Source organism: Mirounga angustirostris, unplaced genomic scaffold, assembly GCF_029215605.1.
Source record: "Mirounga angustirostris isolate CCGP_5_RB_7025 unplaced genomic scaffold, mMirAng1.0.hap1 SCAF_8, whole genome shotgun sequence".
In the NCBI taxonomy this organism is placed as follows: Eukaryota; Metazoa; Chordata; class Mammalia; order Carnivora; family Phocidae; genus Mirounga; species Mirounga angustirostris.
In genome coordinates, this window is record NW_026991716.1 from 109,784,798 (window position 1) to 109,801,362 (window position 16,565).

The 16,565-nt window shown below is 34.4% G+C and overlaps 1 protein-coding gene across 2 annotated transcripts in view; it reads right to left on the reverse strand.

The window, feature by feature from the left end:
* Positions 1 to 16,565, reverse strand: part of ECHDC1 (ethylmalonyl-CoA decarboxylase 1) — a 55,301-nt gene that overhangs the window by 28,609 nt on the left and 10,127 nt on the right. For both annotated transcript variants that reach the window (XM_045865504.3, XM_045865505.3), the window contains exons 2-5: positions 13,860 to 14,081; positions 10,160 to 10,302; positions 4,238 to 4,290; positions 2,877 to 2,957 (exon numbers count right to left, since the gene is read on the reverse strand). In XM_045865504.3, coding sequence (XP_045721460.1) covers positions 2,877 to 2,957; positions 4,238 to 4,290; positions 10,160 to 10,302; positions 13,860 to 14,081 — 499 coding nt within the window. The remainder of the gene's footprint in view (positions 1 to 2,876; positions 2,958 to 4,237; positions 4,291 to 10,159; positions 10,303 to 13,859; positions 14,082 to 16,565) is intronic.

Genomic DNA, 16,565 nt, shown 5'->3' on the forward strand with positions numbered 1-16,565 from the left:
CCAGCAGAGATTATTTATATTTTATAAAGAAATTGAGACTTAGATAAAATAGTTATTAAAAGTCAAATACAGCTGACCCTTGAACGGTGTCAGGTTTAGGGGCACTTACCACCCCCCATGCAGTCAAAAATCTGTGTAGAACTTTTGACTCTCCCAAAACGTAACTACTAATGGCCTACCGTCAACTGAAAGCCTTATTGATAACAGTCAATTAACACATATTTTGTATGTTATATGTATTATGTACTGTATTCTTACAATAAAGTAAGCCAGAGGGAAAAAAAATGTTATTAAGAAAACCATAAGGAAGAGGGGCGCCTGGGTGGCTCAGTCAATTAAGCATCAGACTCTTGATTTTGGTTCAGGTCATGATCTCTAGGGTCCTAGGATCCTAGGATCGAGCACTGCTTCATGCTCTGCACTTAGCGCATAGTCTGCTTGGGATTCTCTCTCTCCCTCTCCCTCTGCCCCTACCCCTGCTCGTGCTCTCTCTCTAAAATAAATAAATAAAATCTTAAAAAAAAAAAAAAAAAGAAACCGTAAGGAAGAGAAAATACATTTACAATACTGTTCTGTATTTATAGAGAAAAACCCATGTATAAGTGGACCAGCACAGTCAAACTCAGGTTATTTGACAATCAACTATAGATAAAAGTGGCAAATTGGGATTGAATCTAAGTGTATCTAACTCCAGTCTTTGGGCTCTTTACTGTTCTGCCATTTTATCTCCAATTATGCTATGTATACCACCTTCCGTATTATAAAGAGGCTCAAGTGTGTAAGTCTGTACAGATCAAAGAACACTATACTGGTTCTCCTTATATCTGAGCTAGGAAGTCTTAGGAATGGTAACTAAGAATGTAGTTTCAAGCACATGTAAAGCATTATATTCTACAAAATATCATTCCTATAAAGTACAGCTATCCAATATTAAAAAGAATTCTGAAGACTGAGGGCTATAGGTCCCAAATATTTTTCTCTAATTTTATTCCCTAACCAGCCCAAAAGCTCCACAGAGTTAACACCAATCACAGTAAAGATAAGAAATGGACCTCAGAGAACCTACTTTTACTGGTAAGAGGACAATTATAGCAGTGCCTCTTTCTCCACTCTCTCTCTCTCTCTTTTTTTAGTTTTTTATTTTTCTCTGTATAATTCTTTTGAATATTAAAGTTTCATATATTTACTTGACTTCCTTCTCCAGGAATTTTGCTAACATGGATTTAATTTGTTCAAAATCATTTTACTTTGTTAACTTTTTGAAATGCATAGTAATAAATTAATGGGAGAGTTATTATATTAGATTGACTAAAATTTATCTACTTTAATAACTGACAAGAAGAAATCTCAGAGACATAGAGAAAATCCTGAAAGCAGCTCGGAACAAGAGGTCTGTAACCTACAAGGGTAGAAACATTAGATTAGCAGCAGACCTATCCACGGAGACCTGGAAGGCCAGAAAGGACTGGCATGATATATTCAGGATGCTAAACAAGAAAAATATGCAGCCAAGAATACTTTATCCAGCTAGGATGTAATTCAAAATAGGAGATAAAAAGCTTCCAGGACAAACAGAAACTAAAAGAATTTGTGATCACCAAACCAGAAATATTGAAATGGATCCTCTAAGCAAAGAGAGAGCCTAAAAGTAATGTAGACCAGAAAGGAACACAGACAATATACAGTAACAGTCACCTTACAGGCAATACAATGGCACTAAATTCATATCTTTCAATAGTTACCCTGAATGTAAATGGGCTAAATGCCCCAATCAAAAGACACAGGGTATTAGACAGAATAAAAAAGCAAGACCCATCAATATGCTGTCTGCAAGAGACTCATTTTAGACCCAAAGACACCTCCATATTTAAAGTGAGGGGATGGAAAACCATTTATCATGCTAATGGACATCAAAAGAAAGCTGGGGTGGCAATCCTTATATCAGATAAATTAGATTTTAAACCAAGGACTGGAAGAGATGAGGAAGGACACTATCATAATTAAAGGGTCTATTTAACAAGAAGATCTAACAATTGTAAATATGTATGCCCCTAACATGGGGCAGCCAATTATACAAGCCAGTTAATAAAAAAATCAAAGAAACACATCGATAATACAATAATAGTAGGGGACTTTAACAACCCCCTCACTGCAATGGACAGATCATCTAAGCAGAAGATCAATAAAGAAATATGGGCTTTAAATGACACACTGGACCAGATGGACTTCACAGATATATTCAGAATATTCCATCCTAAAGCAACAGAATATACATTCTTCTCGAGTGCACATGCAACATTCTCCAGAATAGATCACATCCTGGGTTACAAATCAGGTCTCAACTGGTACCAAAAGATTGGGATCATTCCCTGCGTATTTTCAGACCACAATGCTTTGAAACTGGAACTCAATGGCTTTTATGATATTAAGGTATGTTCCCTCAAACCCTACACTGTGAAGTTTTAATCAAAATAAAACCGGATCATAGGGGAAGGGAGGGAAAAATAAAACAAGACAAATCAGAGAGGGAGACAAACCATAAGAGACTCTTAATCTCAGGAAACAAACTGAGGGTTGCTGAGGGGGGAGGTTTGGGGATGGGGTAACTGGGTGATGGACACTGGGGAGGGTATGTGTTGTAATGAGCACTGGATATTATATAAAACTGATGAATCACAGACCTGTACCCCTCAAACAGATAATACATTATATGTTAATTAATTGAATTTAAATTAAAAAAATAAAACTGACAAGAAGAAAATATTCACTAATTGATCATTTGTTTAAGAATATAAATAACATTTATATTCGAGCAAAAAATAAGTTTGAGCATATTGATTATATTTATGGAGGGAGTGAAGCAATTTTTATCTTACCTGAAATCACATGCTGTAGTAAATTCTGCTCCTCCACCCAATGCCCAACCTTGAATCAGCGCAACACTTATTAAAGGGAGTCTGTTTATTGAAGGAAAAAAGGAAAATATGGATGTTAATATTTTTCATTTCAATATTAATTTACAAATATTACTTTAAAAAAACTTGAGATGGAGCAGAAACAAAATTATTGAACTATATTCATAATAACAAACATACCTCAAAGGATAGTGGAACCCTGATTGTGTGTATCATGAGGAATAAAACAGTGTAATTCTTAAGATATAGTAATTCATACTAAATGCTGTGTAAGTTTATCAACCTCCCTGAAATCATCTATTTTTAAACTTATATATGAATAATATACATAAAATATATAAAGTATATATTATAAATACTAGATGATAAAAATACCTTATGTATATTTTTATATATTACTAACTGTATTTTTTAACTATATATTGTAACTTTCTTCTAAATAAATGAATGTTTTTTATATAATATACAGCTCCTACAACTCCTCAGCCACTGGCAATCAAGAATAATTAAATGTGATCTTATTTTACTCCATTTTTATTGATGTCACGTTAGCAAAACTAAGGCTATCTCCAAAGGAAGACAGAGCTCCAAAACTGTGTTATTATAAAGATTCCTATCAAAAGTCTTTATTGCCTATTGAAATGATTGATAAAGTAACACTATATAAAGAAATGGGTCTGTGGTAAAAATAAATCTCTTCACCTTTCCTGACTGCAAAGACCCACTTTGAAAGAAGTATGTAAGTATCACAAGGTAAATACATATGCTTTGAAAGTATGGAATATTTTGTAGGTTGTAACCAAATGCAAAGCTGCACGCCTAAAGTAATGGAAAAATGTATTAACACCTTCTGCTTCCAAAGAAAAAGGATTAAAAAAACTTTTAAGATTTATCTAAGAAAAAGTCAAGTAAATAGGGAAAGGAAGGTGAAGAGGAACTAAAACAATGAAAAAAAGTATTTTAAAATAATGTTTTGATTCCATTATTCTTTCTAGGCTCTTACATATGAAGAGCACCAAAAATAGAGTGATGTCCAACTAGTAAGTATGCTAAATAATAATAATCCTTAGTTTTTATAATTTTATAAGCTCTTTAGGAAAAATGCCATGTCTTAAAATTTTTTTTATCTTCCTCTTAAATACCTATGCGTACTTCACTAACATTTAATTAAATGACCGTCTTTGATAGCACAAATAAATAGGTTATCATTAAAATAAATATAATTCGAAAATCAGGAATTTTTTAACTGGTGCAAAACAGAACAATGAAGAGCTCTTTTTGGTTTTTTTAGATTTCATATTTTAAAATGAAAGATACATTACCTCATAAATCTTGTTAAGGTGTTTTGCATGAACATACATAAGGCCATTCCATCCTTTAAAGAAGAATAAGCATAAACACAAAGGTATAATGTAAATATATTATGTAAGAAATTTTTCAATTTTTTTCAGGATTTAGAAAGTAATGAAGCCAAAAATATACCCAACTTTTTTTTTTTAAATGAGGTTTTCACTTAAAACTCTTTGATGCTGTCAGAAATGCAAATGATGCAGTATTAAATTTTGTTGACCATATAGGGCTCCTTGAGCTCAGATCTACATGAGGTAATATTAGCAAAGCCTTAGGCATGAGAGTCAGATCACATATCCCAGAAGAGTGTGAAGTTCTACTCAGGGTAATCTGGGAGAAAGAGACATAAGATGTACCCACCTATTATCTCAAATTCTGATCCCCTAAGAATATAAACATATAAAAACAAATTTCTTAAAAGTACAGTTGACCCTTGAACAACACAGGTTTGGATGGTATGAATCCACTTACATGTGGATTTTTTATAGTACAGGACTGTGAATGTGTAAATGTGTATTCTCTTCCTTATGATTTTCTTGACATTTTTTTTCTGTAGCTTACTTTATTCTAAGAATACAGTATATAATACATATAACATACAAAATATGTGTTAATCAACTGTTTATGTTATCAGTTAGGCTTCTACTCAGTGGTAAACTATTAGAAGTTAAGTTATTGGGGAGTCAAAAGTTATATGCAGATTTTCAACTGCACAGGGGTCAGGGCCCTAACCCCTGCATTGTCCTAGGGTCAACTGTAGTCTAAACTCACTGCTTCTTTTTTAACTCACATACTTCCTTCAACCTAGCGTAATCTAGTCTTCAGCCTTCTCTCAAAAGACTCCCCTCAAAGGTTTCTAATAATCTTCTATTTGTTAAATGACTTTTCCTTATCCTTATCTTCCTATCTCTATAACATAGGTATCTTGCTTTGACCAGTTTCTGTATTTTAAAAGCCTCTAATAGTTTCTACCAATACTTTCCACTCTTGATTCCCTTCCTATTTCTTTGATATTTCCCTTCCAGTTTTCTTCTTTGTCTCTCCTTATTCAGCTAAATAAGTAATTTAATACCTGTAAATGCATGTATTCCCCAAAAATCCAACCCATGATTCTCTTTCTCTTCTTTATCTACAATTTCTTCCTTGGAAATCTCATCCACCCCCATTGCTTCAACTCTTGTTCTCATGTAGACTCCCAAAACCTCCCAGAAATTTGACATTCTACCAAGACTTCAAATTCAGCATGGCAAAACCAACTGGGAGTGGGAAGAGCTGAATCTGGATCCTAGTGCTACTGCTTAATAATAACATGAACTGGAGCAAGTCTTAACTGAGTTTCCTCATCTGAAAGGAAGGAATGATGAATAAAAAAAAAAAAAATACTTGTTCTATTTGACTTAAAGGATGGTTGGAAAGATGAAAATGTACCTAGATACTCTGTAAAAGATCACATAAATATGAGTTCTGAGTTAATTAAAAAAAAGGTCTTCTGGTCATTAAGGCTCAGAATTTTGGCATTTTCTTTGATTCTTCCATTTCACAGTTCACCCACAATTAGTTACCAAGTATGTTTTTTGAAGTATTTCCAGTATAAATCCCTTCTTTTTCTATTTGCACTGCTGCTACACGGCTCAGACTTATGTTACTCATACTTAGATCATGACAACAGCCTTGTTTCCTAACTAGGAATGTATTTCCTAACTATATTGAATCAAAGTACATTATACTATACAAATAAATTGAGATGAGTGCCAAATAAGAAGCAATTCATTTCAATTGGGTCAGGGTAGTTGGGAAAGCTTTACAGAGAAAGGAAGATGGCATTTGCTAGGCCTACACAATAAGCCTTTTGAGGTTGACAAAATGCCTTCTTTATCCTCAGAAGCTAATACAATGTTTTGCATATAATATTTGCTTTTGAAGTTAACTGAATCAGATGAATTTTAGATGGAAAACTATGTTATTCTAGAAAACAAATGCAGTCAATGAAAGGTAAAAACCAACATAAATTAAATATAAATTTCCTAACTGAAAGCCTTTATCACAAAGGTCATTCTATATTATAAATTGATAAGAAAATTAACACAAGCACAAAGAGCTAGAAGGTTTAAAACTAGACTGATTTACATTCCATTAAAATCTATGCAATAGGGGTGCCTGGGTGGCTCAGTCAGTTGAGCAGCCAACTCGTGATTTGGCTCAGGTCATGATTTCCTGGCTCTTGAGATGAAGTCCTGCATCAGGCTCTGTGCTAAGCAGGAATCTGCTTAAGATTCTCTCTCCTCTCCCTCTACCCCTCCCCCTGCTCATGCTCTCTCTAAAATAAATAAATAAAATCTTAAAAAAAAAAATCTGTGCAATAAAGCCTGTTAAATTATCTCAATAAATTAATCTTAATAGGCCTATTTTCTATTATGCTAGATTTAGAGTACTTAAAATTCTGGCAGAACCATCTAGAATTGATAGAAATGAAAGTGAAGCAGGTATTAGACTGTATACTATTATAATTCTCATTCAAAAGATAAGTCACATTAAAAATGTTTAAAAGCAGTATAGAACAATGGTTAACAACACAGACGCTAGAGCTAAAATGCCTAGGTTGAATCTAGGCTCTACTACTTACCAGCTAGTCTGGCTTTGGGCATGATACCTAACCTCTGTGCTTCAGTCTCCTCACCTATAATAATAGTACCTATCTCATTAGGGTAGTTAGTAATGATTAAATAAATCTGACATGTAAAGAACTTAGTGCCTGATATATAGTAATAGAATAAGAAATGTTATCTAGCACTGCTATTATTAATATCAATAATAGCATTGGCCATTGGATAATGAATAAGCTTTGGCTTTAAGTGTATCATAAAGTAAAGATTACACTGTACTAGCCAACAAGACCTAGGGAGAAAAAAGATTAGATCTGTCCCCCAAAGCCATTGGGCCAAAAATGGTTAAATGCTCAAGCCCTTTCCCGGGCTGTAAGAAGAAAATAAGTCAATGAGAGATAAAACCCAGCTTGTGATAGAGTAAGTTGAAAAAAAAGGAACCAATGAAAAGCTATACCTGCTCTGATGAATGAAGCCCTGGAGACAGTGATATTTTCATCCAGCTAAATGATACCCTGAGGCCCAAACCTATCCTTCAGTTCTTACTTGTGTAACAAAGATGAGAAGCACAATGCTCAGCCAAAGTGCCAAAAGGAACTATTAACGTCTTATTTACTCTGAGCCACATTTATCCTGAGTGGAAAAGTGCTCAGCCTATAAAAGTATCTTATCCTAGAACCATAAATGAGACTTTCTCTTTTTTCCTCTAAGTGCTTGTTGTATGGATTTATTAATTTCCTCAAAATACAGGGAGGGTTTAGAGAAAATTAGAATAATTTGTCTATAAATTAATGAGGCTAAAACTGAACAGCAAAAGCAAAAATTTAGCAAAAGCAAAGAAGACAGATGAGCACTCTGTTTGAGGTCACTGTAGAAATTTAAGCAACAGCGAAAGATAAGGACGATGGATTGGCAGAAAAGTAACTGAAAGGTCAGGCAACAAAGGAAAATACTACCTTTAAGCTAGAGTAAGAGTATAAAGGTTTCTAAAATGCCAGACTTTTCCTTGAGGAATTATACCCATTCACTGCAGAATAAGTAGGTTTGTTTTCCCATATCTTGAAGATTATAATTGGATTTGATGATTTCTGCCTTCTGAAAAAAGACTTCTGATAGTCTACAGAACATCTGTGGCATCAAATCCAACTCTTACAATTGGGTTAATACATTAGATTTTTTTCTTATTTTATTCTTTTGTCTGCCCCATAACCTTTCAGGGCTAATGTGTGTGTTATGCTAATCCATCTCCCTGCCTCAACTTTTTTCAACCAAGGATTAACTGCCTAAAAGGGACATGAGGGTTTTACTGGATTAGTCTACTTCTACTTATATAAGGTAATTTTCACTAATAAAATAGTTTTTAAACTTTGAAAAAATACACTGGCAAAAACATCAACATAATTATCTTTTTTTCTTTAAAAAAAAAAGCCATTTAATAATCACTTTCAAGTATCTTATTATAATCAGAAGGGACTATAATCCAATTACTAAAATCATCATCTATTCTAGTTATCTCATCATCCTCAGAAAAGCAAATTCACCAGATAAGCAAATGCTAGTGATACATCTGCAACAACAAAGAGTAAGTATATTAGATAAAGAAGAGCTTCACTTAGAGAAAGGCTGTTCATAACTGAATGTTAAGAGTCTCAGAGTATCTCAGCTGTGAGGGGCAGATGCATTTATACATGCAGCTGCAACTCATACAGATGTGTGAAGCTCAAAAGTCCTGAGGCCATTTTAAATCTCAGTTTTACACATATTCATAGTTCTTTCTCAGGCATATAGAAATCAGCATGATTCTAATTTTCACTTTTACACGTATACAAAATAAAAAATCCTGGCCATATGATCTAAAGAGACAGGAACAACCTTTTAACTAGAAGAAAGCAAAATAACCTTTCACTTTTTTAGGAATGTTTTCCTACCCGACTTATATCAGACCCAAAATAATCTATTATCTCATTCTATCTATCCAGTGTCTTTTATGAGCCAAGTAAGGTGCCTAGGAATTCAATCATTTCAGAGATGAAAAATTATAATCAAATAACTTGCAGGTCATATAGTTAATCATGAGATGACCTTGGAAAAATCCATATAGTCAAATCTCCAGTTTAGTGCTCTAATCATTTGAACACAGAGCAAATTTAAGTCTAGTGGTGCTACAAATTATGGATCATTTCATGGATAATAATGTTTATTAATACTTAGATCTTTGAAATAAAAATAATAGCTACCTTTTTCAGACATTATCCTAGTATGCATTTTATATACATTATCTTCAATCCTCACAATAGCTATGTGAAATACAGAATTCTCATTTCTAGATTAGGAAAATAAAATTAGAAAGATTAAGTGATCTGTTCAATCACTTACCCAGAAGGTATTGAAACCAGCATTCAAATCCAAATCTTTCAAAATTACCAAAAGAGAGCTCTTTCCTCACAATTTTATGCAAATACAGATCATATACTACATAGAGCAGTATGACTTATGGAATATCATTTAAATGTTATTACCTACATACAGCCTACACCTATAATTAAATGGCTATGAATACTTATATTTTTTTTCCTTTTCCTTCCTTTTTTTTGGCCTAGGGAATATGGGTGGAAGTTCCTAGGTTCCTTGGAAGATAATGGAAGACGACTAATAACGGAAAATGATTAGGATTCCTTTTCTATCAGGGTAATTCAGAAGCAAATGTTTTAATTGTTACCATCTGTTGAAGCTTACTATGTGCCAAAGCTTTGCTGGGTACTTTATATGTGTACCTCATATAAAATTCCTCATCATGAGATACTAAGAGTCTTCCACTTAAAAGAATTCAAACTCTTGGGGGCACCTGGGTGGCTCAGTTGTTAAGCGTCTGCCTTCGGCTCAGGTCACGATCTCAGGGTCCTGGGATTGAGCCCCACATCGGGCTCCCTGCTCCGCGGGAAGCCCACTTCTCCCTCTCCCACTCCCCCTGCTTGTGTTCCCTCTCTCGCTGTGTCTCTCTCTGTCAAATAAATAAATAAAATCTTAAAAAAAAAAAAGAATTCAAACTCTTGCTAGTTTTAATGGGCTTTAGTGACTGTTAATCTTCTGGTCCTTCCTTCCCCCCCTCCCCTTGCCCCACTATTTCACACTATTTGCAAACCCATCTTTAAGAAGAAAGCCAAAACCTCTGATCCTTGGAAAGCTCTTAAAGAGTAGCTATCATAATAACCTTATGTAAAATATAAATATCTCAGCCACAGATCTCTGATAAACATGTGGAATCTAGTGCATAATTCATATAATACTTGCCTCTGGAGTCCCCAGTGATTTCACAGCATTCAGATCGGATCCTGAGGAGAAAGTATTTTTTGCCCCACGGACAATGAGACCTTTCCCCTCTGTCCAATTTTCCAATTCAATCACTTTTTCCAGAAGTTGTAGCATCATAACACCTGCCAAAGAGATGAGGGGAAATCAAAGCACATAAGATACTGGAAAAAGAAAAATAATTTAGAAACTATCAGGAGCCAAATAGGACTCTTAGATCCTACATTTTACAAATATTACCTGGATGTTTATTAAATGTCTATTATGTTGGTACCATGGGGTATAAATAAAAGAGGTATACTTGTAGTCCCCGCTTTAGAAGTTTACAATATGTTAGTAATCTCTCTCTCTTTCTCACTGTCTTAATTAAGAAATCATACAAATACATGGCTAAGTAGAAAATGAGAATATATCATACATGTCCTAGGAATTAGAAAATTGGAATGAATAAGGGGTATAGTGGTAAGAAAAAATTATTTCTTAGGGTAAAAGTCAAATATAGACCTGACTTCACAGTAGTACACATTGTCTTAGTCAACAAGCTCAACAAGGATTATAAAATCAACAAGCTCATAACAAGAGTTATGCCTCTATTCCTAACTCAAATATAGTACTGCCCCATGAGACTGAGATCTTAACAATCTACTGGGTATATGGTACACAAAACAAAGGTAAGATTCCTACTTCACTCACATGAGAACTATTATAATAGGATGTTCGTTCAGGAAAGGGATAGTACATATCATCTTGTTCCACAGTTGACAAACTATGCTCTAACCCAAGGCATACTATGAACGTACTTCATAGGCTGCTAATAAGATACTTACCAACTATCAATTCTATGATTTATAGATTAAATTTTTACCTTAGTATCATTCCAAAATTCTATTAGAGCTTCTTTATAACGGACAAATTTAAAATGGAAACAGCAGAGACTATAATTCTTTTTTTTTTTTTTAAGATTTTATTTATTTATTTGAGAGAGAGAATGAGAGAAAGAGAGAGCATGAGATGGGGGAGGGTCAGAGGGAGAAGCAGACTCCCTGCTGAGCAGGGAGCCCGATGTGGGACTCGATCCCAGGACTCCAGGATCATGACCTGAGCTGAAGGCAGTTGCATAACCAACTGAGCCACCCAGGCGCCCGAGAGACTATAATTCTTATCAGTGGTGATCTCCCAAGTTCATAAAGTTCATAATGCTATCAATGATTAAGTTTACTCTTTCCTCTGCTTAAGAAAATGCTTTAGAAGCCAATATAAAGTTCATGACAGAGGATTAAAGCCAGCAAAGAATCTGTACCACAAGGTTCCAAAACTTACTATATATAAGCCCCATTAAACTATGTACACTACTTTGGAATATAAACCCCATGATGTCAAGAACTATTATTCTTCTTGCCATTTTCTGAAGTAACCAATAATGAAGTGGTTCCACAATAAATGTTAGTGTTATTGATTCACAAGTAACTAATGCAGCTATCCTTTCTAATTGCTAATTATGACCTAATTAAAATAGTAGCCCTACCCAAGGATGTCTTAGGTGTTTTAGAAATATAGTTCTTGCTCTCCAAAGATTATACAGTCTAGTAGCTTTTTACAAAAAACAAACAAATAAAAACATTCATTTAGGCTAAGAATAAATCTGTATAAGTAAATATGGACCTTCAGTCATCCCTAATATTTAAGCTTCTAAAAAAGTAATGCTGGTTTTGAGTATGAGACATCTATACCAGTAGTTAATCTTGAACTCATCTTTTTGACTTTGTAAACTAAGTGTAAGAGTTGGAAGGAACCTTAAAGGAGTAACTGGTTGGGTAATTTTCAAACCAGGGCCTTGGGGTTGCCTGGTGTGTGGGGCTCACTCATCTTCTCCCAGACTAACTCAATCAAACACCATTATCCAAATCAAAGCATCTCTGCTCATATTTGTTTTAAATATTAGCCATGAAATTAATGTGTTTCCATTTGAATAATAATCTTTACTAATGTAAATTATTTATAGCTATTCAGGAATAAATCAAAATCTAGTCTAATTTTTGAGAGCAGTATTACTTTTCTAATTTTACTTACCTAGGCTAATATTAAAATTGGCTTTTATTCTCTGAACCAATTGAAGGTATGGAGATGCACTGTCCAGTAAAGTAGCCACCATCTACATCTAGCTTTTGAACACTTGAAATGTGGCTAGTCCAAACTAAGATGTGCAGTTAAGTGTAAAATACACACCTAGATTTCAAAGATTTCGTATGAAAAAAAAGGAAAATACCTTATAAATAATTTTTCATATGAGTCAATGTTGAAATATTTTTTAATATACTGGGTTAAATAAAGTATATTAAAATTAATTTCAAATGCTCCCTTTTACTTTTTTTTATTTTACTTTTAAAAATATGGTTACTAGAAAATTTTAATTTACATATGTGGGTCACATTTGTGTTTGCATTATACTTCTATTGGGTAACACTAATGGAGAGAGAGAGACATCTCTGAATTATGCTGAGAGGAAAGAAAAGTTATCTTGTGTTTTAACGACCCACCACTGATAATTTACAAAGTTTAAGTCTATTGAATTTTGTCTTGGTATGAAAATTTACTGAGACATTTTTGAGCCCAGTATTTCAAATATTACAAAATATAATTTACCCCCCATGAAGTACATAACTGACAAACGGAAATTGTCAGAGTCATCTTGACTGGGTAGTCAGCAAGGTTACTCCTTAGCTCTTGCATAATATTATCAACTACCCATGAGGTACATCACTGACAAAGAGAAATTGCCAAAATCACCCTGAAATATGCAGGAGTGCTAGACAGTCAGCAGTGTTACTCATTAGCTCTTCCATAACATCATAGTAGTGTAACTCAAATCTGAACTTTGGCACAAAATTACAAAGTACCACATGTCCTGGACTTTTGGGTTCCTTAAATATGAAATTTATACATGCCCAAGAATGTTACCTAGCAAATAGAAGGTATTTACCAGTATCTAAGTGTCAGGAAAGAGGCAACACATAGGCAAGCACAGTGTTTTCACCAATTATTGGAATTACATGGTTAAAATGAGTCTTATTTCAAGTCACAGAAAAAAAAATTTAACTAATTTCTTTTTTCATTTATAGGTTTTTCTCTTTAGTTTTCAAAAATCTTTGAAAGCTCCTTCCCCTTGTCTCCCAGTGACATTAGCTAAACTTAAACAAATGAAGTCATTAAACAGTAAATGTCAATGGAAAAAATAAGGTTAATTTGAAAGTTTCCTTTCTACCAACATCCATATTTACGGATTTTAAAAAAAATCAAGGAGTGCCTGGGTGGCTCAGTTGGTTAAGCGACTGCCTTTGGCTCAGGTCATGATCCCAGGGTCCCGGGATCGAGCCCCACATCGGGCTCCCTGATCAGCGGGAAGCCCGCTTCTCCCTCTCCCACTCCCCCTGCTTGTGTTCCCTCTCTCGCTGTCTCTCTCTCTGTCAAATAAATAAATAAATAAAATCTTAAAAAAATAAAAAGATTAAAATACAATTAGTAAAAAATGTTCCTGGTTCAAGTGATGGTTTTGGGTATTCTGTGTGAGTATGTGTGTTCTCAGAGTACCACAACTTTCAAGAATTCTGTCACCAGAGATAAAAATTATGTGATAGCAGCTTAGATTTAGTGTCATTCTTTAGCAAAAGAAAGATCTCTATACCTGAGAACGCATTCATTTTACTTGGATTGTTCAGAGTAAGAATGCCAATGCCACTGTCTTCCTTCTGAAGGTCAATGGATCCACCAGGAAACTGCTGAAGTTTTTTTTTTACTTCTTCCTCATGGAAGCCATGAGATGTATTATAAAGTGACGCTCCTGTTTGATGTAGTAATTTTGTCCTTACAGACAAAGATGATGTCGTCACAAGATTTTTTGCCATTTCTGGAAAACAGAGAGAAATATGCAGTAGTCCAGATGAACACTTTTCTAATATTATACATTTACAGACTTTTCTGTTTAATTGGGACTACCTCCCCACTTCTAAAAGCACTCTGAGGAGATGGTCGGTATGGAAATCCTTCCCTTTTCCCTCCTTCTCAAACCAAATAATTCACAAAGTATACCATTTCAGTATATCACTGAGAGATGATGATGTAGTTACAGTGCATTTACTGGGATCCAATACATGGGAAAGGTTTAGAAAAATGTTGCTGTATTTAGCACCATCTCCCTGCCTCCTGGCAAGTCTTTCTCATGATAGTAGCTCTTCTTCCTCCAACTCTTTAACTAATTGCAAAATCTAAGAATAAATTGAGTCCAATGTCCCCTTGGAAACCGTCTCTATGCACGAATGCTACAGGAGCAATCCTACTCTCTAACAGAAATTTCATTCTCAGCATTATTCTTACCTTATGCAATGCTCTGATAGGAAACCCTGAGGAATATGAGGAAAGAAGCAGGAATGTGTGCATAGTTTCTTGTGTTCCCCAGGATTTTGTCACCTCTTCTCACTTTATATATACATCCCGGATAATCTCATCTCTGCCCATAAGGGGTTTTGCCCTCTGTAAGCATTTTTGTTGACATAAAACATACATTCAAAACAGTATACAAATTATAAGTTATTGCTCAATGAATTTCACAAGGTAAATACACTCAAGTCAGTAACACCCAGATCAAGAAACAGAACGTGAAAACAAAACAAAAAAACCATGAAGCTCAAAGGTCTGTTGTGTCCTCTCTCAGTCACAAGTCCAAATAAGGATAATAACTACTCTGACTTCTAATATCCTAGATTAGTTTGTTTTTGAATTTTATACAAATTGAATAGTATATATTCTTCTGTGCCTGGTTTCAACTGTTTGTGACATCCATTATGGTTATTATGTATAATTACAGTCTAAATAATCTATTCCTCCCATTGTATTTTATTATATGAATACACCAAATTTATTGTAATAGACAGATGTATTTCTGTTGGCTAGATCTAAGAATGGAATTATTTGGTTGGGCTGCAGCTGACATACTGATTGTTAAACATTGAAGAATTTTGCAAGTTGGTTTTTCAAACCATTGGTGGCTTGAAATTAAGCATGGTGGGAGTATCAGCAAACTCTACATATCAATATTCACCTGTCTCTCTCTCCCCCACACCCTCCTTTCCTCTCTCCCTCTCTCTCTCTCTCACACACACACACACCACAGCCAGATTCCCATTACTGCATCTGTTCATTTGTTCAACTTGGAAAGATACCAAAGAGTTTTCGAAAATGGCTGTACCAATATAAACTGGTATTTCCACAGCCAGTGAATGTTCTAGTTGTTTCACAATCTTGCCATCACCTGCTAACATCTTTTTCTACTTTCTTTTCGTTTTAGGCAATCTAAAGAGTGGTATGTCATTGTGGTTCCACTTTGCATTTCTATGACCTCTAATAAAGTCAAGCTCCATTTTCATATGCTTATTGGTTATTTGCATGTATTTTCTAAAGTGCCTGTTAAAGCTTTTTGCCCATTTTTTCTACTATTTGCCTTTTTATGATTGATTTGTTGGAGTTCTTTTGTTTGCCTGTAGCTTTTATTAAAACCCATAAAACAACAAATCCCATATTTCCATCTCCAACAGAAACCTTATACCTGTGTACTCCTAACTCAAACAGAAATCTAATTCCTTATTCCTTACCTGTAGATATACCACAGCTTCTCAAAATCATTGCCTAAACCTGAAGTCATACTCTCCTAAAACCTGTTGCTCCTTCTTTATTCCTTCCCTTAACTATCTATGATATCATCAACCCTGTAGGCCACAGAAAACCAAATCCCCTTCCCCTCCTTCATCTCTCATATGCAACCTACCTGTAAAATGTCTTGCTTCTTTCTTATCTTTCCCATCCTTATTCTTTCTACTACCAACCATAGTTCAAACCTCATTACATAACATACATGTCACCAATTAGTTTTACACTACTCCTTAAAATCAGAGCTATCTCTGTAATCCAATCAAGTTATTCCAAATGTAAGTTTTTTTCAGTAGCTTTCTACTAACAAAAGGATCAAGTCCAAAGCTCACTTTGATTGGGCCCTTATTGATATCTTCGGTCTCTCATAACATCTCTACACACAGTCTATATGGACACCAAACAACTAGAATTCCACAAATTTACCTTGCTATTTTATATTATTAGATCCCCATATAATGTCTTTCCTTCCTCACTGACCTGGTAAGTACCTAATCATCTTTAAAATCTAAATTCCTAAATTTCCTCCTATAAGTGATTTCCTAAGCAAATTATTCCTTTTATTTATCCCATCGCAATATATGATTACATTTTAACACATTTTACACATCATTTTTATTTTATTTTTCATTTGTCTTCCTCACCAGACAGGAAGCTTCCTGAGAACAGTTCTCTGAGGTACTTATGC